Here is a 26,677-nt window from a genome sequence, read left to right as displayed (position 1 = left end):
GATGTAGAGTACAGTCACAGGCTCAGAAACGACACTCCTGTTGTGGAGGTGGTGGCACCCAGGGATGCAAAGGGCTGTGGTCCTCAGCGATGCTTCTCGGCTCCCAGCTGCAGGAAGTTATGCACAGATTCAACACGGGCTCCGAAACTCAGGTGAAATAAATAAAGACATGAGAGTCGGTGGGGAGGGAGAGAAAGAGAAAGAATTTCAAGAGGTGCCGGCAGATCACACCTCCTCTGCTGCCCTGAGCGTGTGTCCTGGACTGGTCCTGAGATGCGAGGTGAGACCCTGCTGGGCCTGCAGCCAGTCTTAGTTCCTGGCTGCCCCTTTACATATAGGGATTTCTTCAAGCTATGAGTGGTTTGAGGGTTGTTTTTGAGTGTAATTTCTGACTTTTGTGCTGACTTTAGAATTTAACCTTTATGAAGAAACATAATATATTTCAAACCTTTACAGCAATGCTGTTGTCACTGCAGAGGCAGGTTGCTGATAGCTCTAGTGACGGTTTTATTTTTGTCCTTTTTCTGTTTGAGGCTGAAATGCTTAGCAACTAGTTCCTGGTTAACTTAGAAACACACCCAGAAGCTGCACACAGCTGCCGTCATCACCAAGCGTGCACAGCAGAGTGGAGAGTAACTGTCCTGCCTGAGGAGACAGGGAGGGCCATGGAAAGAGACTTGGCACCAGGTAGACCTGAGTCAGAAAGCTGGCTCTGCTGCTGCTAGCTGGGTGGCTTCAGGCAAGTCGTTCAACTTCTCCGAGCCTAACACCACCCACGCTGGGATTTCTCTTTCTACCTTCCCTTCTGGGAGGTGTCTTTAGGCCCTGCTGCTCCCAGGACCAGGCTAAGGCTGGATCCTGTTCTTCCTGGGCCTCTGTCCTCCTCTGTTTTAGGACGTCTCCTCTGACCTTTGCCCACATCATCCCTGGATTTGAGGCCTAAAGTGTGGCCAGATTAATCAAATCAATTCCTGCTTGAAAACACCGGCCCATTCAATGGTGATCCATTCTAGCCAAAGACCTTTTTATGGGGGCATTTTAAGTAATTAATTTTATTAATTTATATATATTTTTTAGAGACAGGGTCTTGCTGTGTTGCCCACGCTGGAGTGGAGTGGCATCATCATAGCTCACTGCAGCCTCCAACTCCTGAGCTCAAGCGATCCTCCTGCCTCAGTTTCTGAGTAGCCAGGACTATAGGCATGCACCACCACACCTGGCTAATTTTTACATTTTTTGTAGAGACAGGGTCTCACTATGTTGCCCAGGCTGGTCTCAAACTCCTGGCCTCAAGTGATCCTTTCGCCTCGGCTTCCCAAAGTGCTGGTGCTGGGATTACAGGCATGAGCCACCACACCAGGCCTTATGGGGACATTTGAATTAGAATTTCTTTGACCATTTAAATGAATTAGAATATAACTGACATTTTTAGTACATAGGACTAGCATTCCATTACTTAGATATTCTTTAAAGTTTTTCAAATTGTTGTATAATTTCCTCCATAAAGTTTTGGAATAGCATTTCTACGGACTCCCTAGGAGCACTTTGTAAGAGACTGGTGTGACCACTTAGGCAAAGCCAGAATAAAGTGTGGCTTGAAATGCTGGCTGAGGAAGGAAGTAGGACTAGGTATATAGCTACTTTTAAAAGGAAACCAAACCTTAGCATTTAATAAATGTGCGCCAAATGGTAGAATCTTTTATGATACCTATCTTAATTATACCAAAAAACAAAACATTTAAAAACTCCCATTTAGCAGTAGGTGAATGTCACATTTTCTTGCCACAAGGAATTTGCCACCTGAGTCCCCCATGTGTCTGAAATATTATTTCGGTAGATGAAGGTGAAGGCCTGAATTACCCGTGTCAGCCTGTCTACACCCTTGGAAATCACCCTTCCTTGCTTAGGGCTCCAGCAAAGCCTCCCTATGCAGGCTGGCCTCCTGGGAAAACAGGAACGCGGGCAGCAGGAGGCAGGAGATGCTTCAGTAAGCAGCCAAGTAATTCAAAGAAGCCGCATCCTGGGATGGCCGGACAGTTCTTAGCAGCAGTCTGCAAGCTCTGCAGCTGAAGGCTCTTGGTGTAGCCTCTCGTGACCTTCGCTTGGTTGTCATCTGATCCGGGTGGACCATCCACTCTGTGGTGCAGCTCAATCAATGAGCTTCTTTTTTTAATTTTAAATTCTCTTAAAATTAAGCTTCTTAATCTCACACATTTCTCTTAAAAATTAGCAGTTTTTAACTGTTAATAAAGTTAGTTAACAAACCAATCTGTGTTGACATGGGAACAGGTAGAGCTAGGTGAAAGGCGACGTTCCCCTCCCAACATAAACAAAAAACAGCTTTCAAGGAAGTTACGGCCCCTTAACATTTTAGATCATGTCAGCATAAGGCAATGTCATCAGAAGACTGTTTCCATGTTGAATGCAGCTCCCGACCTTGTTCTTCATTCCTTGCTAATTACTATGCCTTTATGCCATTGCAGCTGAGGACAAATATTTAATTGTATTCAACCATTATATATATATATATATAAAATGCAAGAAAGAAAAAACAAAGAGCATTCAATTGTTTGCATGCTGTGTTTTCCTTTATAGATTAAATAAAAGTCCTCTGTGCTGGGGACAGTACACCTGAATAGTTTGAATGATGTAGAATATAATCAAGCCTTAGGCAGGCTGGTAGCAATTAACTAACAGTAGAGTTTGTACAGTGCTTTACAGTTTATGCAAATGTTTATACTTCTCATTATATTTCTCAAACTAAAGAAAGGACAGCTCAGCTCCAAACTCAGTCTATCAGCAACCACTCCCAGGGCCCCCAGCAAAGCATCGCCTTTCAGCTGGTTTCTGTGCCATGGGCAGAAGGAAAGTACTGCTCACCTTTACAAACTACCTCAGCCCATTAGGTGTATACAAAATAGAACTGTTATAAAGATTAAATGAGCCACACAAGTGTTAAGCACTATTAATACTGGCCCCCGCCTACAAGATGGAATCCTGTGATGGCCAATGTCAGTTGATGGCATAGCTGGGTGGAGCACTGGGGGCTGGGAGTAGATGAGGTCCCTGCCCCAGGGCTGGTGGGAGGACGGATACAAACCACCATAAAACGTGGGAGCCATGGATTAGCAATGAGCGTGTGGGAACCTGGAAAGTACACTTAATTTTGCTTGAGAGAGAGGAAAAGTTACCGAAAGTGTCACCAAAAGAAATGAAACTTGAACCAAGACTTAAAGGAGGAAGAGACATTTGCCAACCCAGCGAGGGTTCTGCCTGTCTCAGAGAAACAGGCTGAAAGGCGATGCTTGGCCATGGCAACGGATTCCAGCAACAGGAAATAGGGCACAGGAAGGGTGGGGAGATTGTGAAAGCCCCACATGTACCAACTATGTGGTTGAGGAGGGGAACAGCCCAGGGTGGGCTCTGTGTGACATGCCAGGTATGTGACAACTTAAAAAAATCACATCCTGTATAACAAATTGAAAGTAACTCAATGGCTGATACAGTAATTAAAGTACACAGCAAAGATTTAGATTCTTTACATTCTACAGGGAAACTCTGTCCTTTTTCTTGATACTGTTGAGAAAATCAGCTAGAGATGAGTCATCCTCAAAGGGAAATGGCATAACTAACTAACTAAAAAGCCTAGCCTAGGATTAAAAAAAAAAAGCTATGGTACATCCAGCTTAGCACCTGTAGTTCCAGCTACTTGGGAGGCTGAGGCAGGAGGATTGCTTGAGCCCAGGAGTTTGAGGCCAGCCTGGACAACATAGCGAGACCCCTTTCTCAAAACAAACAAACAAACAAACAAAAACAACAACAAACTACAGTACATCCAGACAATAGAATATTACTCAGCACTAAAATGAATTGAGCTATCAAGCCATGAAAAGACATGGAGGAAACTTTAATTCCTACTACCAAGTGAAAGAAGCCAATCTGAAAAGGCTATATACTGTATGGTTCAAATTATATGACATTCTGGAAAAGGCAAACTGTGGAGACAGTACAAAGATCAGTCAGGGGTTAGAGGGCAGAAGGGATGAATAGCACAGAGGATGTTTAGGGCAGTGAAAATAGTCTGTATGATGCTATAATATGTCATTATACCTTTGTCCAAACCATAGAACATACAACACCAAGGGTGAGCCTTACAGTCAATTGTAGACTTTGGGCGATAATGGCACGTCAATGTAGGCTCAACAATTGTAACAAATGTGCCAATGTGATGGGGGATGCTGTGCACATGTGGGGGCAGTGGGTACATGGGACATTTCTGTACCTTCCACTCAATTTTGCTGTGAACTTAAAACTGCTCTAAAAAATAGAGTCTGGGAAAAAAACACAGAACTCAGCCTACCACTCTACCACTTATGACTGGGAAGAAAGCCTGAGCAGGAGATTTTATTGTCCTCCAGTTGGTAAAAGGTCTGTGTGCACATGCACATACATGTGACAGTGACAAGGACTATGCAGGGAGGGACAAAAACCACCCTTTCTGCCATGAAATCTGGACATCATACTAATATAGATGGTCCCTGACTTAACAATATTTGACTTAAGATTTTTTGACTTTACAATGGTGTGAAACCATTCTGTTTTTCACTTTTAGTGCAGTATTCAGTAAATTACATAAGATATTCAACACTTAATTATAAAGTAGGCTTTGTGTTAGATGATTTTGCCCAACTGTAGGCTAAAGTAAGTGTTCTAAGCACGTTGAAGGTAGGTGAGGCTAAGCCGTGATGTTCTGTATGTTAGGTGTACTGAATGCATTTTTGACTTATAATATTTTCAACTTATGGTCTTATTGGGAGATCACCCATCATAAGTGGAGGAGCATCTTTAATCCTTTTGTAGGAAAGGGAAGGAAAATGAAAGTTGCTTTGATGATTTCAGTTTAATATGTGTCCCAGTGTTTGAACACTATGTGTTTCTACCTGGCCCTTGGGACTGAGGTTTCTCCTGACCCACTCACCCCCCCAAGTCTCCAGCTCTATGAAGGGCCAATAAATTAGGTGCTCTATAAAAAACTGCCAAGCAGAATCCCCTGTGCTTTTTGCATGGACAGAAATTGCTGGCATTGCCTGAATCCAACCTGGAAATCTCTCAAAGGGCAGAAAGGAGCCATCCCTTTGCTGGGAACATTCAGTTCTCCTTTGGTGACACCAGAGAGGGTGCTTTCAGAGCCTGGCTTGGTGCAGGACACCCAGGAAGTATTAAAGAACAATTTGGATGGATGGATAGGATGACATCCCACTACTGCTGTAAGCTCCGAGGACCCCCAGCAGCAATGAGCTGATCTAGGACAGAAGAAGCCTCCTGTTTGGGTCTAGCTCAGGTGAGCTGACAGCCCAGACACACCCATGGAGGGAGACCCAAAGCTGTGACTAGAGAGGGATCCTGCCAGTAGGGGCCACTGCAATCCCCCAGCCTCAGCCATGGCCTTTCTCCCTCTGCCTCCCGCCCATTTTTCTTCTGAACAATGTTCTCCGGCTGCGCCCCTACCTCACCTGTGATGACGCTGGCCCCCACTCCTGGCCATCAAGGCTGGGGAACAGCTGATCTTATTTTTCTCTCAATAGGATGAGTTTGAGGGTTGCACTGCTCTGAAAGGGACACGAGTCTCACAGCCCCCATCACCTGCGTCTCAGCCACAAGGCCACACCTCCCCACCAAGCCAGCATCTAGGGAAGCGTGTGAGGGGCGATTAAGGGACATGGGTGGGGTGGAGATCAGTGTGGAGGAAGTGAGAGATCGAAGCAGGGGGCCGTATGAGGAAAACACCCCAATCTCTGCCTGAGATTGGCAGGAGGGCTGAGAGAGCACCGCTCACGTACCTCAAGGGCCTGTCGCTGCCTCTTCAAGCAGATGTGGCCTGGCGGGGCCCTGTCCGTTGCCACCGTAAGCGCTGGTACAGAGCACGTGGGCCAGGCACTGTGCTAAGCATGAAGGACGAAGGGCACAAATGTGAATCCCCGAGGAGATCACACTCTGTCAGGGAGGGTCTGTCAGGGCACAGCCTGGATTATACAGTCCTAGTTAAAAACAAAAAACCTCACAAAACCCAGGAGACAGTCAAGAAAGACCTCACCAGATGAAGTAACTTTTGAGCTGGACTTAGAAGATGAGAACCACTTCCTAGGAAGACACTTAGCAGGATCGGCGCGAGAGTTATATGAAAATTACAAAGCTTTACTAACAGAAACAAGCAGACCTGCGTAAGTGGAGAGACATTATACTCCTAGAAAGGAGATGGCAATGCTCCTTCAGTTTATCTGCAAATCCCAATCTAAACTCCAATAGGATTTACTTATGGAGTTTGACGAGCTTGCTGTAAAATCCTTCTAAATAGGATTTCACCAGGCAAAGAGGGGTGTGAGGACAAAGGAAACCACGTGGGCACAAGGCACTAGAGAGGTCGTGCCAGGCCCGCACGGGTGAAGTAGAGGTGCCTTTCACCTTTCGGGAACAGAAGCTGAGAACACAGTGAAGGGCCTTAAGTGCCACACTGAGCCACGTGTGGCACAACTAGTGCTGTGTTTAAAAAAAGAAATCTGTAAGGTCTCATGAAGGTGGAGATCCACTAGAGAGGGTGAGCCGCAGGTTAGGACTCTCTGCACGAGGTGCTAGGGCGCCGCGGAGCGTTTCACTGGGGGAGCAAACTGGCCAGATCTACTTATTCAGACACATCACCCCTGGCAGCAATAGGGCCACACAATAATGACTTTCTCAAGGCCCTAAGGGATCCTGGAGGGGCTTCACAAGGCTGCAGTGAACGAGGGGGACGGGGGAAGTGTTTGGGACTCCATATCCCATCCCTGATTGCAAAGTACTTTCTTTTGTCCATTTAAAAATTTATTTAGAGATACTGAGAAAAAAGGTTGAAAAACTACTGCCAAAGAAACAGAGATTGAGTGGGTGAGACTAAATACAAAAATCCAAGGAGATTTAGCAAAATGCAGTAGCCTGAAGGCCTAGGAAGGGCCTCTGAGAACAGAGAGGAAGGGTCAGATGGAAGAAAGGCAGATTTGGCAAAATGTAGTAACCAATCCAATATGAGGAGAGAAGAAAAAGGGTGAGACCAGGAAGGTGGTGATGACAGCTACCGATGATTGAAAATTTACTAAGAGCCAGGCACTGTGCTACAGGCTTATGTATAGTGTCTCATTTAGTCCTTGCCAAAAAGCCTAAAACAGGTATCATTTCCACCATGCAATGGAATACTTCTTATCGATCGAAAGAAACAAACCACTGATATAAGCACAATCATAGGTTAATCCAAAGTATTATGTTAAGGAAGAGAAGCTAGACACAAAAGATTACGCACAGTGTGATTGCATTCACATGATGTCCTAGCAAAGGCAAAACCATGGGGACAGAGGCCAAGGGAGAGGAGAGGGGGTTGATAGTGGAGAGGCATGAGGATATTTTCAGGGTGCTGGAAATGTTCTGTCATGGCTTTAAGGCTGGATAAAGGCCAAGTGAGGAAACTAAGCCTTCAGGGCATAAAGAAACTCATCAAAGCTTCGCAGGGACACAGTATCAGAGGCTGACTGTGAACTCAGGTCTAACTCTAAGCTGTGCTGTACAAGCAGGAAATCAGGAGGAGAAGTAGGAGAGAGGGGAGAGTAGATACCTGACCCCCAAATGTGGACAAGTGGTTCTAGGGCTAGATCTATGGGCTTGACAGACATCATAAAAAGATTAAAGCCATGCAGCCCTGGATAATCATTAAGCAAAATAAACGTACTTAGGGCACCAAGGGAAGGGGACTCCACAGAGCCCGGCCTCACCCCACCCCTACCCCAGCTATCATGCCCTTAACTTTTTTACTGCTATACTCAACTTTAGTTGGAATTTTTTTTATTGTCTTTATCTGCCATATTCAAATTTAATCTACAAAAGATTAAAAAGAATTTTCTTTGGCATGGTGAGTGACTTAAGTTTAAAACTTTGGTTTGAAGGTGTCCGCAGATATCACCTTTGTTTCTGTCTCAAGGCAAGAGAGTTTTGCTTCCCTTCAATGCAAACACAGCTGCCTGATCAGGCTAGTGTTTAACTCATCAGCTGTTGTGTAAGAGACCCTTTAAGCTCTTTATCTTAGGCAGTGGAAAAGTCTAGGATGTATTGTTATTGGGCTGTGCTTAGGGCATCACTTGGCCTTTATCCAGCCTTAAAGCCATGACACACATTTCCAGCACCCTGAAAATATCCTCATGCCTCTCCACCGTCAACCCCCTCTCCTCGCTCTTGGCCTCTGTCCCCTTGGTTTTCCCTTTGCTAGGACATCATGTGAATGCAATCACACTGTGCGTAATCTTTTGTGTCTAGCTTCTCTTTCTTAACATAATGCTTTGGATTAACCCATGATTGTGCTTATATCAGTGGTTTGTTTCTTTCGATCGATAAGAAGTATTCCATTGCATGGATCTGCCATAATTGTTTATCCATTTACCAGTTGATGGACATAACTGTGTTTCCACTTTTTTTGTTTTTATGAAGAAAGCTGATATGAACTTTTGTAGAGAAGGCTTTGTGTGAACATACATTTTCATTTTTCTTAGCTAAAAACCTAGGACTATGCTGTCGGGTTGCATGATGAGTATATGTTTCATTGTATAAGAAGCTGTCAAACTGTTTGCCAAAGTGGTTGAATCATTGTGCATTCCGAGCAGCAATATGTGAGATATCCAGTTGCTTTGCCTCTGTGTCAATACTTGGTATTGTCAGTCTTTTTAATTCTGGTCATTTTAGTAGACGTGTGCTGGTGCTGAATTGTAATTTTAATTTGCACTTCCCTAATGGCTGATAATGCTCAGTATCTCTTGTGTGTATTTGCCATCTGTATATATTCTTTGGTGATAAAAGTTCCTAACCTGATATGTCTTTTGCAAATTATTTTTTCTAGTTTGTGGCTTGTTTTTTCCTTAACAGTGTCTTTGAAAGAACAGAAGTTTGGGGTTTTGTGGGTGAAATCCAATGTATCAGCTTTTTGTGATTTGTGGATGTCTTACCTAAGAAATGTTTGCCTGACTCAAGGTCACAAAGACTTTTTTCTTATTTTTCCTAGAGTTTTTACAGTGTTCACTTTTAGATTTAGATCTATGAATAACTCCAAGTTATTATTACTATTACTTGAATAGGGAAGTCCAATTTTTCAATCAGCTTTTGTTGAAGGGACTATTGAATTACACTGGCTTCTTTGTTGAAAACAGTTGACCGTACAGGTGTGGGTCTGCTTCTGGGCTCCACTCTGTTTCATTATGTTATGTGTCTATTCATATATCAGTACCACAGTGTCTTGTTCGTCGTATTCTATGGAATGTCTTGAGACAGAGTATGAATTCTCCAACTTTTCCTTTTTTTTTTTTTTTAAAGATTTGATTATTCTAGAGACTTTACATTTCCTTTACATTTTATAGTCATCTTGCCAGTTTCAACAGAAAAGTCTTCTGGGATTTTGATAAGGATTGTATTGTGCTATATATGGGGAGAATTGACATCTTAATTTTAAATCATCTGATATATATTCCTTCCTTCCTTCCTTCCTTCCTTCCTTCCTTCCTTCCTTCCTTCCTTCCTTCCTTCCTTTCCTTTCTCTTTTTCTTCTTCATCAGTCTGGCTGAAGATTTGTCAGTTTTACTGATTTTTTTTCAAAGAACTAGTTTTTGGTTTTATTAATTTTCTATATTTTTGGTTTCATTGATTTATGCTTTTAGCTGTATTTTTTTTCTTCCTTCTGCTTACTTTGGGTTTAATTTGCTTTTCTTTTACTAGTCGATTAATGAGGAAGCTTAAATCATTTATGTGAGATTTTTCTTTTCTTCTGATTTAGCAGTATTTATCAACACCAGCACTACTCACATTTGGGGCTAGATACTTCTTTGCTGTGGTGTCTGTCCTATGTATGATGTCTAGCAGCATTCCTGGCCTGTAACCACTAGATATTAGTGACACCCCTCCCCAGTTGTGACAACCCAAAGTGTCTTCAGACAGTGCCAAATGTCTTGGGATTGGGAGGATTGTTCCTGGTTGAGAACCACTGCGGTATTAGGCACTTAATACTATAAACTTCAGCTGTGTCCCACAAATTTTGACATTTTTTTCATTTGGCTAAACAGTATTTTTTAAGTTTCCTTTGTGATTTCCTCTTTGACCTATACATTATTACTTTATTGTTTAAAAATTTTTATTGTTTTTTTTTTTTTTTAAAGAGACAGGGTCTTCCTATGTTGCCCAGGTTGGCCTCGAATTCCTGGGCTCAAGTGATCCTCTCACCTCAGTCTCCAGAGTAGCTGGGACTACAGGTGTGCACCATCATGCCCTGCTGACCCATACATCATTTTGAAGTGTATTTTTTAGTTTCCAAATATTCAGGGATTTTCCAGAAATATTTCCTTTATTTATTTCTAATTTAATTCTTTTATGGTCAGAGAATATGCTTTGTATGGTTTCAATTTTTTAAAATTTGGTGAAATTTTGTTGTGTATTATGATCCTGTATATGGTCTATTTTGGGGAATGTTAACTGTGCACTTGAGAATAATGTATATCCTGGTATTCTTGGGTAAAGTTGTCTATAAATGTTAATTGGTTCAAATGAGTTGATAGTGTTGTTCAAGTCTTTTATATTCTTACCCATTTTCTCTCTACCATCTTCATCAATTACTGAGAAGGGAATCTCCAACCATAATTGTGGATTTGTCTGTTCCTCCTTTTGGGTCTGCTTTTTGCTTTATGTATTTTGAAACTGTTGCCAACACCTACACATTTAGGTTAGTTATGCCTTCGTGATGAATCGATACTTTTGTCTTTATATATCATCCCTCTGCATCCTAGTATTGTTTCTTGTTTTAAAATCTACTTTGTCTCATCGTAATATAACTACTCCAGCTTTCTTTTTGTTATTGTTTGCATGGTATATATTTTTCCATATTATAACTTTTAACCATCTATGTCTTTATATTAATACTTAACATGGATTTCTTGTAGACAGCAGTTGGTTCTTGCTTTTGTTATCCGATATGACAATACCTGTCTTTTAATTAGGTGTTTAGAAACCATTATGTTTATTATAATTGTTGATATAGATGAGTTTGTCTATCACCTTGCTATTTCTTTTTATTTATCCCCTTTGCTTATTCTTTTTTCCTCTTTGGGCTTCAGTATCTTCTGACCCCATTTTACTTTCATTGTTGTTATTATTTTCATATATTTAATTCCACATGTGTTACCAACCCCACAATGTCCTGTTATGTTTGCTTTAAACAATTATCATTTAAAGATATTGAAAAATGGAAAAAATGTTTTTTCTAATTTGCCTACATGTTTATTGTTTCTGTTGCTCTTTTGTGTAGATCCAAATTTCCATCATTTTCCTTTTGCTTGAACGACTTTATTTAACATTTCTTGTAGTGTAGATCTGCTAGTGAAGAATTCTCATAGCTTTTGTTTGTCTAAAAAGTCTTTATTTTGTCCTCATTTTTAAGGGATGGGGAAGTAAGGTTGGGGTCTCAGTTCCTCTCCCCTGCTCCTTGCTGAGCAGAGTTCATGTAGGTCTCTGCCTTGTGGGAGGTAGAGGTGAGTTAAGTTTGTGAGAAGCCCAGGGATCCACTCCCACTCCACTTGGAAACTTTAGTGGCTTCTTGGAGAATCTGGTTGGGCGGTTCCAACTCCTTTGATCTCTGTGTGTCCTAGAGAATATAAGGGGGGAAATCTATGTGGATTTGCAAATGGGAGAGAGTGTGAGAAAAAGAAAAATGTGGAGTTGTGAGTGGGCGGGTGTGTTCAGGAAACAATGGTGACCTCTATTGTCTATGTTCTCCCAACAGTTCTGGGACTGTGGAGAATGCAATCATTCTTTACTCCTTTTGGAGTTTGGAAGTTCTTCCTGAAGTCTAACCATAGATCACACTGTCATTGTCTAGGGTTGGAGGATGGATATAATTTCACAACTATGATATAACATGCAGAGAATTGGAAACCAATTAGTTGGGTCCACCCCACGGGAACCTCAGGCCTCCTTCATTTGACTACCACCAGCAACCTCACTTTAACATATGAACTATTCTCTCTTAGATGCCAGAGGGGAGACGGAGGCAAGCAGGTGAGAACGTGGCAGCAGTCCCCTAAAGAGCCCATAGTAACTACTTACCTCTCCCATGCTCTGGGGAGGGATCCAGGTGTTAGAGCTTCAGAAACAAGCTGAGATCTAGCAGGGCTCAACCTTATCAATCCCGGGCCTGATAAAGGCAACACGTGGCACATGTGGGGAGATTAGATTGATCTGCTCGTTCCATCATGGCAAGGGAGGAAGGCACTAGGCAGTGGATCGCGCCCTAGTTAGTAATCCAAAAGTTCCCGAAGCACAGTTAAACTTTCACCAGGCTAATATGGGAACTCCACCCTCCTGGGGCCGTCCGAAAGTGCTCTGTGATGGTGGAATTTGGAGCCCCGGTGGGGGCAGGTCCTGCTTTTCCGCAGGAGACGCTCAAGCCCATCCAGTCGCCTTCGAGCTCTCGACGCTTTTTCCCACCACCTGGCGATGTCCGAGGTGCCAGCCAGCGCCCGGACTTGCTCTTCCTAGCCGGAGGGGACAGCTTAGCCTGCCCTGCAAGGTGGGATGTGAGCTGGGCTGGAATCCAGCTCCAGGGCGCGCTGCTGCAGGGCCAGTCTCTACCTGGAGCGCCCTCTGGCGGTGCTGGGCGCCGGCCTGCGACTCCGCGCGCGTCTCCAGACCTGGGCATTGGCCCGGAACCCCGCTCGGCTCGGCTCGGCTCGGCTCGGCTCGGCTCGCCTCGAGAGCGCTGGACAGCGCCTGCCAGGCTGTAAGGGTCCAGAGAGAGCCAGGATGCCGCCAAGGGCGGCTGCATCAGTGTGGACATCTAGTTGCTCGGCCTGGAGTCATATCCGTCTTTCAATTCTGCGCGGAGGCGCAAGGCTCCTAAAAAAAAACATGACTTTGTGTATACCTAAAGACTGTGGTGGCATTCAAGCCCAATGATAGCCCATCTGTCCAGACTCAACTGCCCGGGACCCCTGCCTTGAGCCAGAGGTCACTCCTCTGCTTCCTGGTCAATCTACTCCAGGTCTGGGACTAGGTAGGGTGAGGCGAGTGAGGAGCCTAGAGCGCAAAATTTAAGGAGCACTCACTCTCAGGGTCCTGCAAGTGCAGGCCAGCACCGGCTCGACCCTGAGAGTGAGTCTCCTCCCTGCCTCCTTCCCCGTCTTGCCTTCACTCTAAACCTTAGACTCCCAGAGAGCAGAGACCAAGTCTTTTATTCCCCGGGGACCTGGGCACTTCAGGGTTCACAGCTGGAGTTCAACAGACATTTGTCAGTGACCAAGCCTCTTTCTTTCCTCTGAGAAATGGCCTAGGCTGTCAGACGGAAGTGGTGGTGCGCGCCTGTAGGCCCAGCTGCTCGGGAGCCTGAGGCAGAGGCTTGAACCCAGGAGGTCGAGGCTGCAGTGCGCTATGATCGCGCCTGTGAATAGCCACTGCACGCCAGCCTGGGTGATACAGCAAGATCCCGTCTCTTAAAAAAAAAAAAGTCTAGTATGGGAAGGACAGGTTTCTGTGTGCCACGTGATCCAGCCGAGTCTGGACTTCCCATTTAACAGAGGTAAGCAGATCAGATGTGCATGCAAGATTCCTAAAGTCCTAGCTGGAAAGTGACGGATGTGTAGTTCCACGAATTCTTTTTACACGAGGGGCAACAGAAATGGAGAGTGGCGATAACCTACCCTAAGTCACACAGTCGCGTAAGAGCAGGGACAAGGCTACATGTTCTACGACAAGATCAAGTCAGGGAAAACCTGGGACGCAGCTGATGCTCATCGAGTGTATCGATGCTCCATTTACGAGGCCTGGGACCGTGAGCAGGCTCAATCAATTGCTTTTGACTGCCAGTAAGTGCTGAGCGCTGATTGGTCCTGGTTTCGGAAACGGAAATAGGGCGTGCACGAGGGGCCCGCGGAGAAGGGGCGCGCAGCTTGGTGGGAGCAAGTGGTGTGAGAGACGATGGCCTCGCTCAATTGTAGCACGGTGGTTTGCGTAATCTGCTTGGAGAAACCCAAATACCGCTGCCCGGCCTGCCGCGTGCCCTAGTGAGTGGGGAGGCTGGGGGAGCGCGAGTATCCGGCCGGGGCGGGGTCTGGCGGGGTACGGGAGGGTTCGCGCAGCCTTCGGGGGTGACGCTGTCTGTGGTCTCTATTACAGCTGCTCAGTGACCTGCTTCCGGAAGCACAAAGGTAAGGCCCCGGCTTCCCCGCCTCAGCTCTTAGTCCCCTTCTAGCCAGAGACAGCCCCCACACCTCGCCACCGTCTCTGGGGTGTGGACCCCTCAGGCTGCGCTTTCTCCGGGCTTTCCCGCGCCTGACCAGTCTGAGCCCCTCGGCCCTCCCGGCCTTTCCTGCCGCTCGTTCTGCGGGAGCCTTGCTTCCTTAGGCTTGGTCCTTGGTGTCCCAGACCTCTCCCTGTGTGCGCGACTTTTGCCTGTAAATGCTTCTCTGGATTTTGAACAAAGACCTTTCTCGTCTATCCTTCGTTTTCTTTTGCGTGCCCCACTCTTCTTTAAAAATAGTCGACTGGGGGCCGGGCACGGTGGCTCACGCCTGTAATCCTAGCATTCTGGGAGGCCGAGGGGGGCGGATCGCTCGAGGTCAGGAGTTCGAGACCAGCCTGAGCAAGAGCGAGAGCGCGTCTCTACTAAAAATAGAAATTATCTGGCCAACTAAAAATATATATAGAAAAATTAGCGGGGCATGGTGGCGCATGCCTGTAGTCCCAGCTACTCGGGAGCTGAGGCAGGAGGATTGCTTGAGCCCAGGAGTTTGAGGTTGCAGTGAACTATGATAGGGCCTCTGCACTCTAGCCAGGGCAATAGAGCCGAGACCCTGTTTCAAAAAGAAAAAAAAAAAAGAAGTCTATTGTTTTCTCCACGGAAGTCTACCTCAATTGTTAATTCCTCTTCTGGCATAGCCCCTCATTTATTTGGCAGAAACTGTACTGGTTAAGGTTAACAAGAACACTTTCTCTCTTAAATACTTTCTTGTTAAAACAGTGAGGTAGCTCTTTATAATGAGAGTTGAGGTATTAAGAGAGAAAATTAGTAAGTTCCGTATAAGAAGTGATGTTTACAAATGTATGTACATCCACAAATACATGGTTACATATGCACTTTCAAATGTTTAACTACTGTATCTTTAAGTTGTATAATTATGAAACGTGCCTGTAGAAAATTCAGTTACCGCTCTCTGCTTCTTTATATTTGGATGATTTTCTATTTTTAACATTAATTGCGTATGTTTTCTGAGGGTAAAATACATTTCTGCATTTAATTTTTTAGAAAGTCTAAGTGTTAGTAAAACTCATTAGACAGTTCTACCATCCAGTGCAATTTAGGATTAAAAGTTTGATGGAGAATCTTTCAGATTATTTCCATTCTTCTACCAATATGTAGAACTATTTTTTTTAGCTCTGAGAATCTCAGCAATGAGATTGTACTCAACAACATCCTTATTTGATTTTACAGTGTACATTGGGCACTTTTTAAAAACCAGTGTATAATACAGTTCTAAATCATTGACATAAAGAACTATATTTCATTATACGGTTGATATGACCATAATTTATACTACCAGACTCCCATTGCTGGATCTTTCTAATTTTTATTTTTAATTGATACATAATGTACATATTTATGGGTTACAGGATGATATTTCAATATGTATACATAATCTGTAATGATCAAATTAAGGTAATTAGCATATCCATCACCTGAAACAATTATTTCTAGATATCATTTTTGAATCTTGGGAGCATTCAAAATCCATTCTTCTAGATATTTGAAAGTATAAATTGTTGTTAACTATAGTTACTCTACAGTGCTATATAGAACATTAGGACTTATTCCTATCTAGCCATAATTTTGTATCTGTTAACCTCTCCCTCTCCCCTCCATCCTTCCCAGCCTCTGGCTACCACTGTTCTATTCTCTACTCTTACAAGATCAACTTATTTAGCTTCTACATATGAGTGAGAACATTTTTCTGTGAGTAGTTTATTTCACCAAACATAACATCCTCCAGCTTTATCCACGTTGCTGCAAATGACAGGATTTCATTCTTTTTCATGGCTTAATATTGTTCCATGGTGTATATATGCCACATTTTATTTATCCATTCATCTCTGGATGGACACTTAGGTTGATTCTGTATCTTGGCTATTGTGATTAGTGCTGTAGGTTTCTCTTCAATAATACTGATCTCCTTTTCTTTGAACATTTACCCAGTAGTGGGATTGCTGGATCATATGGTAGTTCTATTTTTAGTTTTTTGAGGAACTTCAATACTATTTTCCATAGTGGCTGTACTAATTTACATTCCTATCCAAAGTGTATAAGAATTCCCTTTGTCTTCATCCTTGCTAGCATTTTTTTTTGTTTTTTTGATAATAGCCATTCTAACTAGGGTGAAATGATACCGCATTGTGGTTTTAATTTGCATTTCCCTGATGATTATTGATGTTGAGCATTTTTTCATATACTTTTTGGCATTTGGATGTCTTCTTTTGAGAATTATCTCTTCAGATCATTTGCCCATTTTTTAATTGGATTTTCTTGGCTATTGATTTGAGATCCTTGTGTATTCTTGGTATTAATCCCTTGTCAGATGAAATTGTTTGCAGGTATTTTCTCCCATTTTGTAGGTTGTCTCTTCAGTGTTGATTGTTTCCTTTGCTATGCAGAAGCTTTTTTTTAGTTTGATAAAATCGTGTTTTTCCTTTGGTTGCCTGTGCTTCTGAGATTTTATTCATAAAATTTTTGCCCAGACCAATGTAAAGTGTTTCCCCTGTGTATTCTTCTAGTAGTTTCATAGCTTCAGGTCTTACATTTATATCTTTAATCTATTTTGAGTTGATTTTTATATATGGTGAGAGATAGGGGTCTAGTTTGCTTCTTCTGCATATGGATATCCTGTTTTCCCAACACCATTTATTGAAGAGTCTGTCCTTTCCTCAATATATGCTTTTGCACTTCTGTTGAAAATCAGTTGGCTGTAAATATGTGGACTTATTTTTGGTTCTCTAGTCTGTTCCCCTGGTCTATGTGTCTGTTTTTATGCCAGGACTGTGCTGTTTTTATGGCTACTATAGCTTTGTAGTATACTTTGAGGGCAAGCAGTGTGAAGTCTCCGGCTTTATCCTCTTTGCTTAGGATTGCACTGGCTATTCAGGATCTTTTGTGATTACATGTAAATTTTAGGATTGCTTTTTCTATTTCTGTGAAGAATGTCATTGGTGTATTTTGATAGGGATTGTATTGAATCTGTAGGTCGCTTTGAGTAGTGTGGTCATTTTAATATTTATTCTTATGGTGGGTATTTTAGTTGTTTTGCTTTTGTTGCTGCTACAGGCAGTGTTACAGTGGTACTTAATAAAGAATTATTTTTATCAGGAATTTCTAATAGCCACACCTGTTGGATACTTCATTTGTCATCTTTCTTGACTCCTATGAATGTCTATTGTGCTTAACTTTCCCTTCTTGATATTCTCCTCTGTTGATTGGGGAGATACTGCTGAATGGGATGCTGTCCTCCCTTTCTCCTGTCCAAGTACTAACCAGACCCAATTTTTGGATTCTGAGGTCAGACAAGATTGGGGGTGTCAGGGTGGTATGATCAAAGACTCTCTTCCCTTTCTGAATGTTGTTTCTCAGAGTCTTTTAATGGATTCTCTCCCTTTGCCTGTCTACTAAATTTGTTCTTGGGATGCTGTCCTTAACCTTATTCCTGGGTGATCTCTTTCACATCTTTTTAACTTTTTTTTTTTTTTTTCTTTTTTTTGCTGACACCCAAATCTGTAGCTCCAACATCTTTTTGAGCCCCTAGAAACAAATGTTTCTGTTTTATGGTGAGGTCCAACTAGCCCTGAAAATCCACCTCTCCTTCAGTCCCTTCTGCTATATTCTTTACACATATAGCACAGCCTTAGAATTCAAATTCTGCCTCTGCCACTTACTAGTTGTGGACCTTGGATGGGTTTCTTTATTACAAGCAAACTTAATCTTTTCTGCTTTCACCTGTAAGTGGAAGTAAAAGTCTCCATGTCTTGGGGGCTTTGGAAGGGTTTATTGAGATTCTGTATATATCACTGTGTACCTGGCACGGTTCTTGGCACTTAGTAAGTGGTCAGTCACTGGCAACTGTCGTAACTGTCCCCTACCTGATTAGACCCTTTTTCTTTTTCACAGTGTATTGTCAAGTCTACATTATAAATATTTCTCTAGTCTGGCCTCTCCTCTCTGTCCTTGGAACCCTTTCCGCTCACTATATGCCATATTGACCCTTAGAAGTTCGTCTTTGGTTGTTTTGCCTCTAGTTTCACCATTGCCTCTAATCTCTGGTTTACAGCAGTAAGGTTCACACCCCACGCCCCCCCCATGCACACCTTGTTCCTGATATCTGTGGGGCATTTTCAAAAGAAACCTTATAGGTCAAGATAGGAGAGAAGTGGAGCTGCTTTGCTGGAAGCAGGATTGGAAGTCTGGGGTTCTGAGTACTTCCCTTTTACCCTGCAGGGCTCTTCCAGCAACCACTAGAGCAGTCATGAACTCATTACCCTGTGCCCCTGCTACTGCCAGGGTGATTTTTCTGGAAAAGCACATTTGAGCAATTCACTCCCTTGTTGAAAACTGTATGGCTGTCAAGCATGGAGGACAGTGTTCTTAACCTGGGTATTACTGTCCCTAGGGAGACAAATTGTCACAATGTGTTTGTTCTTAGAGTAACTGAGGAGAGATTGGCTGTACAGGCACACCTTGGAAATACTGTGGTACCACTGCAATAAAGCGAATATTGTAATAAAACTAGTCACATGAATTTTTTGGTTTCCCAGTGCATATAAGTTATTTTTATACTACACTGTAGCCTATTAAGTATGCAGTAGTATTATGTCCTAAAAAAAAAAGTACTTATACAAAAAATATTTTATTGCTTAAAAAATGCCATCATCTGAGCCTTCAGCAAGTTGTAATCTTTTTGTTGGCAGGGGCCTTGCCTGATGGCTGACCCTTTGATGGCTGCTGACTGATCAGGGTGGCGGTGCTGAAAGTTGGGTGGCTGTGGCAATTTCTTAAAACATGACAACAGTGAAGTTTGTGGCATCAGTTGACTCTTTCTTTCATGAAAGGTTTCTCTGTAGTATGTAATGCTGTTTGGTAGCATTACACCCACAGTAAAACTACTTTTAAAATTGGAGTAAATCCTCTCAAACCATGCTGCTGCTTTATCAACTAAGTTTATGTATTAATAATATTGTAAATCCTTTGTTTTCATTTCAATAATGTTCATAGCATCTTCACCATAAGTAGATTCCATCTCAAGAAACCACTTTTTGCCTGGGTGTGGTGGCTCATGCCTGTAATCCTAGCACTTTGGGAGGCCAAGGCTAGGAGTTGGAGACCAGCCTGGTCAATAACGAGATCCTGTCTCCACAAAAAATAAAAAATTAGGCAGGTGTGGTGGTACGTACCTGTAGTCCCAGCTAACTCACTCGGGAGGCTGAGGCAGGAGGATTGCTTAGCCCAGGAGTTGGAGGCTGCAGTGAGCTATGGTGATTCCACTGCACTCTAGCCCTGGCAACAGAGTGAGACCCTGTCTCAGGAAAAAAAAAAACAAAAAACTCCTAATTCTGGTTCTCTTACTGTTTCCACCACATCTGCAGTTACTGAAGTCTTCAACCCCTCAAAGTCATCCTTGAGGGCTGGAATCTCCTTTCAAATGATTGTTAATGTTGGTATTTTGGCCTCCTCTCATGAATCATGATTGTTCTTTATGGCCTCTGGAATGGCGAATCCTTTGCAGAAGGTTTTTGATTTGCTTTGTCCAGATCCATCGGAGGAATCACTATGTATGGCAGCTATAGTCTTATGAAATGTATTTCTTAAATAATAAGACTTAAAAGTAAAAAACGACTTTTTTTCTTCTTATTTTAAAGAGATGGGGTCTTGCTCTGTTGCCCAGGCTGGAGTGCAGTGGCATGATCATGACTCCCGGGCTCAAACAATCTTTCCACTTTATCCTTCCAAGTAGCTGGGATTACAGGTGAGCACCACCACACCCAACTACCTTTTAAAAATTTTTTGTAGAGATGGGGTCTTGATGTGTTGCTCAGGCTGGTCTCGAACTCTTGGCCTCAAGTGATCCTCCCACCTTGGCCCCCAATTTGCTGGGATTATAGGCATGAACCACTGTAGCCCAGCCTGAAATTACTCCCTGATCCATGGGCTGCAGAATATGTTGTTAGTAGGCATGAAAACAACGTTAATCTTGTACATCTCTATCAGAGGTCTTGGGGGACTAGGTGCATTGTCAGTAAGCAGTAATATTTTGAAAGGAATCTTTTTTTCTCAGCAGTAGATATCAACAGTGGGCTTAAAATATTCAGTAAATCATGCTGTAATATAAACAGATGTACTGTTATCCAGACTTTGTTGTTCAATTTATAGAGCACAGGGTAGATAATTGTTAAGGGCCGTAGGATTTTAGGAATGGTAAATGAGCATTGGCTTCAACTTAAAGTCACCAGGTACATTAGCATCTAATAAGAGAGGCAGCCTATCCTTTGAATCGTTGAAGGCAGACATTGATTTCTCCTTTCTAGCTATGAAAGTCCTGGATGGCATCTTCTTGTAGCAGAGGGCTGTTTTCTCAACATTGAAAATCTCCTTAGTGTAGGCACTTCATCAATGATTTTAGCTAGATCTTCTGGATAACTTGATGCAGCTTCTACATCAGCACTTGCTGTTTCACCTTGCACTTCTATGTTATGTTAAGATGCCTTCTCTCCTTAAACCTCATGAATCAGCCTCTGATAGCTTCCAGCTTTTCTACAGTAGTTTCCTCACCTGTCTCAGCTTTCATATAATTGAAGAGAGGGCCATCCTCTGGATTAGGCTTTTGCTTAAGGGAACGTTGTATCTGGTTTGATCTTTTATCCAGACCACTAAAACTTTCTCCATTTCAGTAATAAGGTTGTTTTGTTTTCTTATCTTTCATGTGTTTATTGGAGTAGCACTTTTAATTTCCTTCAAGAACTTTACCTTTGCATTTGCAACTTGGCTAACTAGCTTAAGAGCCCTAGCTTTTGGCCTATCTCAGCTTTCGACAGGTCTTCCTCACTAAGTGTAACCATTTCTAGCTTTTGATCTAAAAAGAGAGACATATGACTCTTCCTTTCACTTGCAACACTTAGAGGCCATTGTAAAGTTATTAATTGGCCTAATTTCAATATTGTTTTGTCTCAGGTAATAGGGAGGCTTCAGGACAGGGAGAGAGATGGGAAAACAGCTAGTCAGTGGAGCAGTCAGAACACAATACATTTGTTAAATTCACCATCTTATATCGGTGCTCTAAAACAATTACAATGGTAACATCAAAGGTAACTGATCACACATCACCATAACAGATAAAATAATAATGAAAAATTTTGAAATACCGTAAGATTTACCAAAATGTGATACAAAGTGAGCTCATGCTATTGGAAAAATGGTGCTGATAGACTTCCTCGATGCAGTGTTGCCACAGACCTTCAGTTTGTAAAAAAACGCAGTGTCTGTGAGGTGTGAACTGGTAATTGGTGCTAGGGCTCAAATATTACATTCTACAGTGTGTGAGACAATCTCATACCACTGCAGACTTTCCTGTCCTAAATACCAGTAGTGCCTTTGCTGAGAGACACTGGTCCTGCATTTGGCATTCTTCTGCTTTGCATTACTCTTGTGCCCCAGGCCTGCCCTACGCATCAACTGGTAGTTGTTCACCACCATCTCCTTGAACCTGACCTTATTCTTTCAAGCATCGGGTCCAGGCATAGAACTTGCCCTTTGCCAGGAATACATTTCTTTCCATCCAGCAAAGCCTCTTCCCCCTGTAAGAGTCGTCTTGGGCTTGTCTCTCAGCCCTGTAAAGTAGACTTAGACCAGACCCTTCTTACCATATCCATATCTTTAGCGGTCATCCATAAGCCTAAAGCCCTCTGAAGTAGTGGTGGTGACTTTCAAATGTGCACAGCCAAGAGTCACTTAACAACAGGGATATGTTCTGAGAAATGCATTGTTAGGAGATTTTGTCCTGCAGACATCATAGTATGCTTATACAAACCTACATGGTATAGTATACAACACCCCTAGGCTATATGGTATAGCCTACTGCTCATAGGCTACAGACTGTACTGAGTACTGTAGGCAGTTGGAACACAATAGTATTTGTATATGTAAACAGAGAAGGTGCAATAAAAGTACAGTGTTATAACTTTGTGTGACCATGTCATATATGCTGTCCATCATTGACTGAAATCATATTCAGCACATGACTGTATTCCTAATGGCATATAGTACGTGCAAATTTGGTATCTGAAACTGCTGAGAATATCATTTGATGCTCGTTGAAGTCAATGCGCCATTTAATCATGGTGAGAGTCCTATGAGATTAGGCAGGGCAAAAAGGATGGGGACAGGCCCTTGGGGTACATGAACCTTACCTCCTCAGCCCTTCTGCCAATGTCAGGCCGCTCGTGGTTTTCCTCATAGGGCCCCCTGCTTTGATCTCTCACTTCCTCTATACCCATCTCCACCCCACCCACATCCCTTACCTCCAGCATACGCTTCCCTAGATACTGGCTTGGTGGGGAGGTGTGGCCTTGTGGCTGAGATGCAGGTGATAGGGGCCTGAGATTGGTGTCTTTTTCAGAGCAGTGCAACCCTGAAACTCGTCCTGTCAAGAGAAAAATAAGATCAGCTGTTCCTGCAAAAACTGTTAAGCCTGTGGAAAACAAAGGTGGGTTGGTCAACTTCCAATAAAGCTTGAAGGGGTTTCAAATAGAATAAGTCAAAATGAGGGAAAAAGGGAGACTGGGCTGGGCAGGGCATCCAGAGCAATGGCTTCACTGGGGCACAACAGTTTCCCGAGCCTTGATGGCTAGGAGTGGGGGCCAGCGTCATCACAGGTGAGGTAGGGGCGCAGCCGGAGAACATTGTTCAGAAGAAAAATGGGCGGGAGGCAGAGGGAGAAAGGCCGTGGCTGAGGCTGGGGGATTGCAGTGGGCCCTGCTGGCAGGAGCCTTCTCTAGTCACAGCTTTGGGTCTCCTTCCGTGGGTGTGGCTGGGCTGTCATTTTGCCTGAGCTAGGCCCAGGCAGGAGGCTTCTTCTGTCCTAGATCAGCGGTCCCTAACCTTTTTGGCACCTGGACTGGTTTCATGGAAGACAATTTTTCCAGGAACGATGGGGGGGCTCTGAGGGGTGGCAGAGCTTATGCAGTGATGTGAGCAATGGGGAGTGGCTGTAAATACAGATGAAGTTTTGCTGGCTTGCCTGCTACTCACCTCCTGCTGTTTGGCCTGGTTTCTAAGTTTCACAGAAGACAATTTTTCCATGGATGGTTGGGGGCAGGGGTGCGCTCAGGTGGTGATGTGCAGCCTGGTTTGTAACAGGCTGCAGACTGGGTGCCAGGCCTCCACCTGGGGGTTCGCAACCACAGTCCTAGATCACTTTACTGCTGCTGGGGGCTCCTCAGAGCTTATAGCAGTAGTGGGCTGTCATCCCATCCATCCATCCATCCAAATGTTCTTTAATACTTCCTGGGTGTCCTGTACCATGGCCAGGCTCTAAAAGCAGCCCCTCTGGTGCCACCAAAGGGCAATTTAACATTCACAGCAAAGGGATGGGCTGTTTCTGTCTTTTGAGAAACTTCCAGGTTGGATTTGGGCAATGCCAGCAATTTACATCCATGTGGAAAGGGGATTCTGTTTGGAAGGTTTGTGCAAAGCACCTGGTTTATTTACCCTTGGCAGGGCTGAAGCCATGGTGAGGGGAGGAGAGGTAATAAGAATCACAAAACCAGGCTCCAAGCCCGTAGACCACAGGGAGACATAAATTATGTGAACACTGGAGGGGTGTATTTGTTAAAATTGCCAATTCTTTCAAACTCGAGAGAGGATTTTGGTTTGTCTATACCTGCTTGTATACTCCTACCACTGTCACATGTGTGACATACTTTTTTTTTTGTCTGTTCGTGTAGTTAAAATCTGTTGCCTGGGCCTCCTTTTTAGTCATAAGCAGTTGATTGTGTTATGTATTCCTTAGATGATGATTCCTCTGTGGCTGATTTTCTCAATAGTGATGAGGAAGAGGACAGAATTTCTTTGCAGAATTTAAAGAATTTAGGTAAGTCTGTGCTGTGATTGTTCATTTCTTTGTTAACCGCTGATACCTTTACTATGTTGTTTGGAATGTGGTTTTTAAAAAGTTATTAAATCCTTTCTTCAGTGTGGCATGCAAGACCCTGCCTTTCAACCACATGATGCTGTAAACACACATGGTTTTTCATACCTCCCAACCTGCTGGTCTCGCAGGCTGGCAAAATTCTGTTCCTCCTTTAGTGCTTGGTTCAAGGTTTCTTTTCTCAGCTTTTGCCTTCCCATATGCCTTGAACTAATAGTAAAATACCACTCACATTTTATGGTAATTTGTCTCACATACCAATTTGGCAGGGACCTGTATTCTCACATCCTCAGTGCTCAGTTTACGGTCCAGCCACTAATGCGCACTGGTAATCATATGGTTTGATTTTTTTAGGGGGAAATGGGTGTTGAGAATGCCCAGCATTTTTTGTAGTACTGCTTATTCAGTCCTTACAATAGTTCTGATATATACGTATATAATTCATGGGCTAATGTAGTTCCTAAAGGTGTGCATTATTTTCATTCTTCCCACTTCACAGAATCAGGTGAAAGGTTATGCTTTGTACTTACTCCCATGGTAGTGATTAGTTAGACTGGGGTTGGACCTGAGCTGGTAATAGGTGTGAAAAATTTTATAGACCAAGGTGCCATACAGGTGTTAGTTCACTCCTGGTCCCGTTGCATGCTGGATCGCATGCTTAAACATTGTTCAGAGTATTTGCTATAACTGTCCTCACCAAGAACCTTCATGCCTATAAAGAAAGAAAATACACCAGCAACAAAGATATGAATAGGAATCTGTTACTGCATTTAACTTAAATCATTTGATATGCCGATCTTACCTGATTTATGTGTGAAGCATTGGGGTTAATCTGTGAGTTTAAAAGTTAAGGGGATGCACCCTCTTCATAGTTTTATGTTTGAAACTTCGCTTGCAGCTATCTCCACATGTTCTCACTTGAACTGAGATTGGCCTTTTTTCTTAATTTTTAAGAGGAATCTGCGCCATTAAGAAGCTTATTGCTCAATCCACATCTCAGACAGTTGATGGTCAGCCTTGATCAAGGGGACGACAAAGCCAAGCTCATGAGAGCCTACATGCAAGAACCCTTGTTTGTGGAGTTTGCAGACTGCTGTTTAGGAATTGTCGAACCATCCCAGAATGAGGATTCTTAAGATGGACTATTGTGCTGCTTGCTCAAGCCTGAGCTTGACGCCCAGAGCTTGCCCACTCCTTCTCCCAGGAGACCAGCTGGTGTGGGGGCCCTAAGCAAGAGAGGTGATTTCCAAGATGCAGACTGGCTGATGTAATGCAGATCTCCATATCCATCAAGGTGAGCTCATGTTTCAGGCCCACATCACTTTGATTCATCCTCAAGGTGACAAATCCTTTATGGAGAGAAAACTTGACATTCAAATGGTTGCTTTTAAATGTTTTATTCTTGGTACAGTTATGACAGACATCATAAATGATACCAAGTTTTACACCCATGTAAGTTAAAAACTTGATCAGTGTTACTAAATAAAATCAAGATGTGATCATTGTTTTCATCCTTGGTCCATAATCTGATTGTTTGAAATTACATTAAATCAAGAACTTCTTAAATACTAAGGTTTCATTCCTTTAAGGAACTAAATGCAAGGCTTGGCCCAAAAGTGCTTATAGGGAACCAGGGCCCACTGTGGTGACAGATAACACTTTAGGAGTCATATCTGCTGCTTAGTTTGATCTCTGAAGGTAGTGAAATGTAAAGTTCTCTGGGGCCCTGATGTTTCTTAATCCTGGCTTGGTAACTATCAGCCCTGATACCCTGTCCGTGCTTGATGTAGACCAGAGCCCGAGGCCCACTGGCCACACAGCCCTGGCTCTTAGGCTGGAGCCATCACTGTTACTCACGTGTGTTTGAAGTCACTATGCTATGGGCATAGTTTGGCAGCTGTGTTTCATTAAATGTCTTTGGCAAGGCAGCTGGCGGGAAAAGGCCTTGTGAAAAAACAAAAGGCACCAAGGATCACCCAGCCAGGTGAAGGTAGGGTCAGAAGAGGTCACACATGGATCAGCCTGTGTTTTTCCAGCAGAATCTGATTAAAGCCAGTTACACTATAAGGTGAAGGTTCAGGGCAGATATCAGCATAGCGCAGTGGAGACTTTCTGTAGTGAAACTTGATCGATCCCTAGGGGAAAGAGAGATACAGTTTAGCCCCAGCTCTCAGGAGTGGCAGTTCCTAAAGGTACCTCACAGAGCAAATGACAGAAATGCAAGGAGTTATGGACAAATAAATACCAATATGAGGGACTGGGTTAACATTTTTTTCTCCTGATTCTAAAACAGTGGCAAAAGGCCAGGTGTGGTGGCTCATGCCTGTAGTCCTAGCTACTTGGAAGCTGAGGCAGGAAGATCGCTTGAGCCCAGGAGTTGGAGGCTGCAGTGAGCT

General features: G+C 43.3%; 2 protein-coding genes across 6 annotated transcripts in view; one reads left to right on the top strand and one right to left on the bottom strand.

The window, feature by feature from the left end:
- Nucleotides 1-13,947: 13,947 nt before the first annotated feature.
- On the top strand, nucleotides 13,948-25,784 carry ZNHIT3 (zinc finger HIT-type containing 3). The gene is made up of 5 exons (XM_045525574.1): nucleotides 13,948-14,108; nucleotides 14,221-14,252; nucleotides 22,752-22,838; nucleotides 24,144-24,224; nucleotides 25,236-25,784. Exons 1-5 carry the CDS (start codon nucleotides 14,023-14,025, stop codon nucleotides 25,415-25,417), a joined length of 468 nt encoding a protein of 155 aa, XP_045381530.1. The 5' UTR covers nucleotides 13,948-14,022; the 3' UTR covers nucleotides 25,418-25,784.
- MYO19 (myosin XIX) overlaps nucleotides 25,678-26,677 on the bottom strand; it is a 42,856-nt gene continuing 41,856 nt past the window's right edge. For 4 of the 5 annotated variants that reach the window (XM_045525559.1, XM_045525558.1, XM_045525562.1 and 1 more), the window contains one exon: nucleotides 25,678-26,416. In XM_045525559.1, the coding sequence (XP_045381515.1) occupies nucleotides 26,288-26,416 (129 nt within the window). In that variant the 3' untranslated portion in view covers nucleotides 25,678-26,287. The remainder of the gene's footprint in view (nucleotides 26,417-26,677) is intronic. The other variant, XM_045525561.1, reaches the window with a different exon arrangement.

Source organism: Lemur catta, chromosome 15 (assembly GCF_020740605.2).
Source record: "Lemur catta isolate mLemCat1 chromosome 15, mLemCat1.pri, whole genome shotgun sequence".
NCBI lineage: Eukaryota > Metazoa > Chordata > Mammalia > Primates > Lemuridae > Lemur > Lemur catta.
The sequence above is the reverse complement of the archived record's forward strand: the minus strand, read 5'-3'. Positions and strand labels throughout refer to the sequence as shown.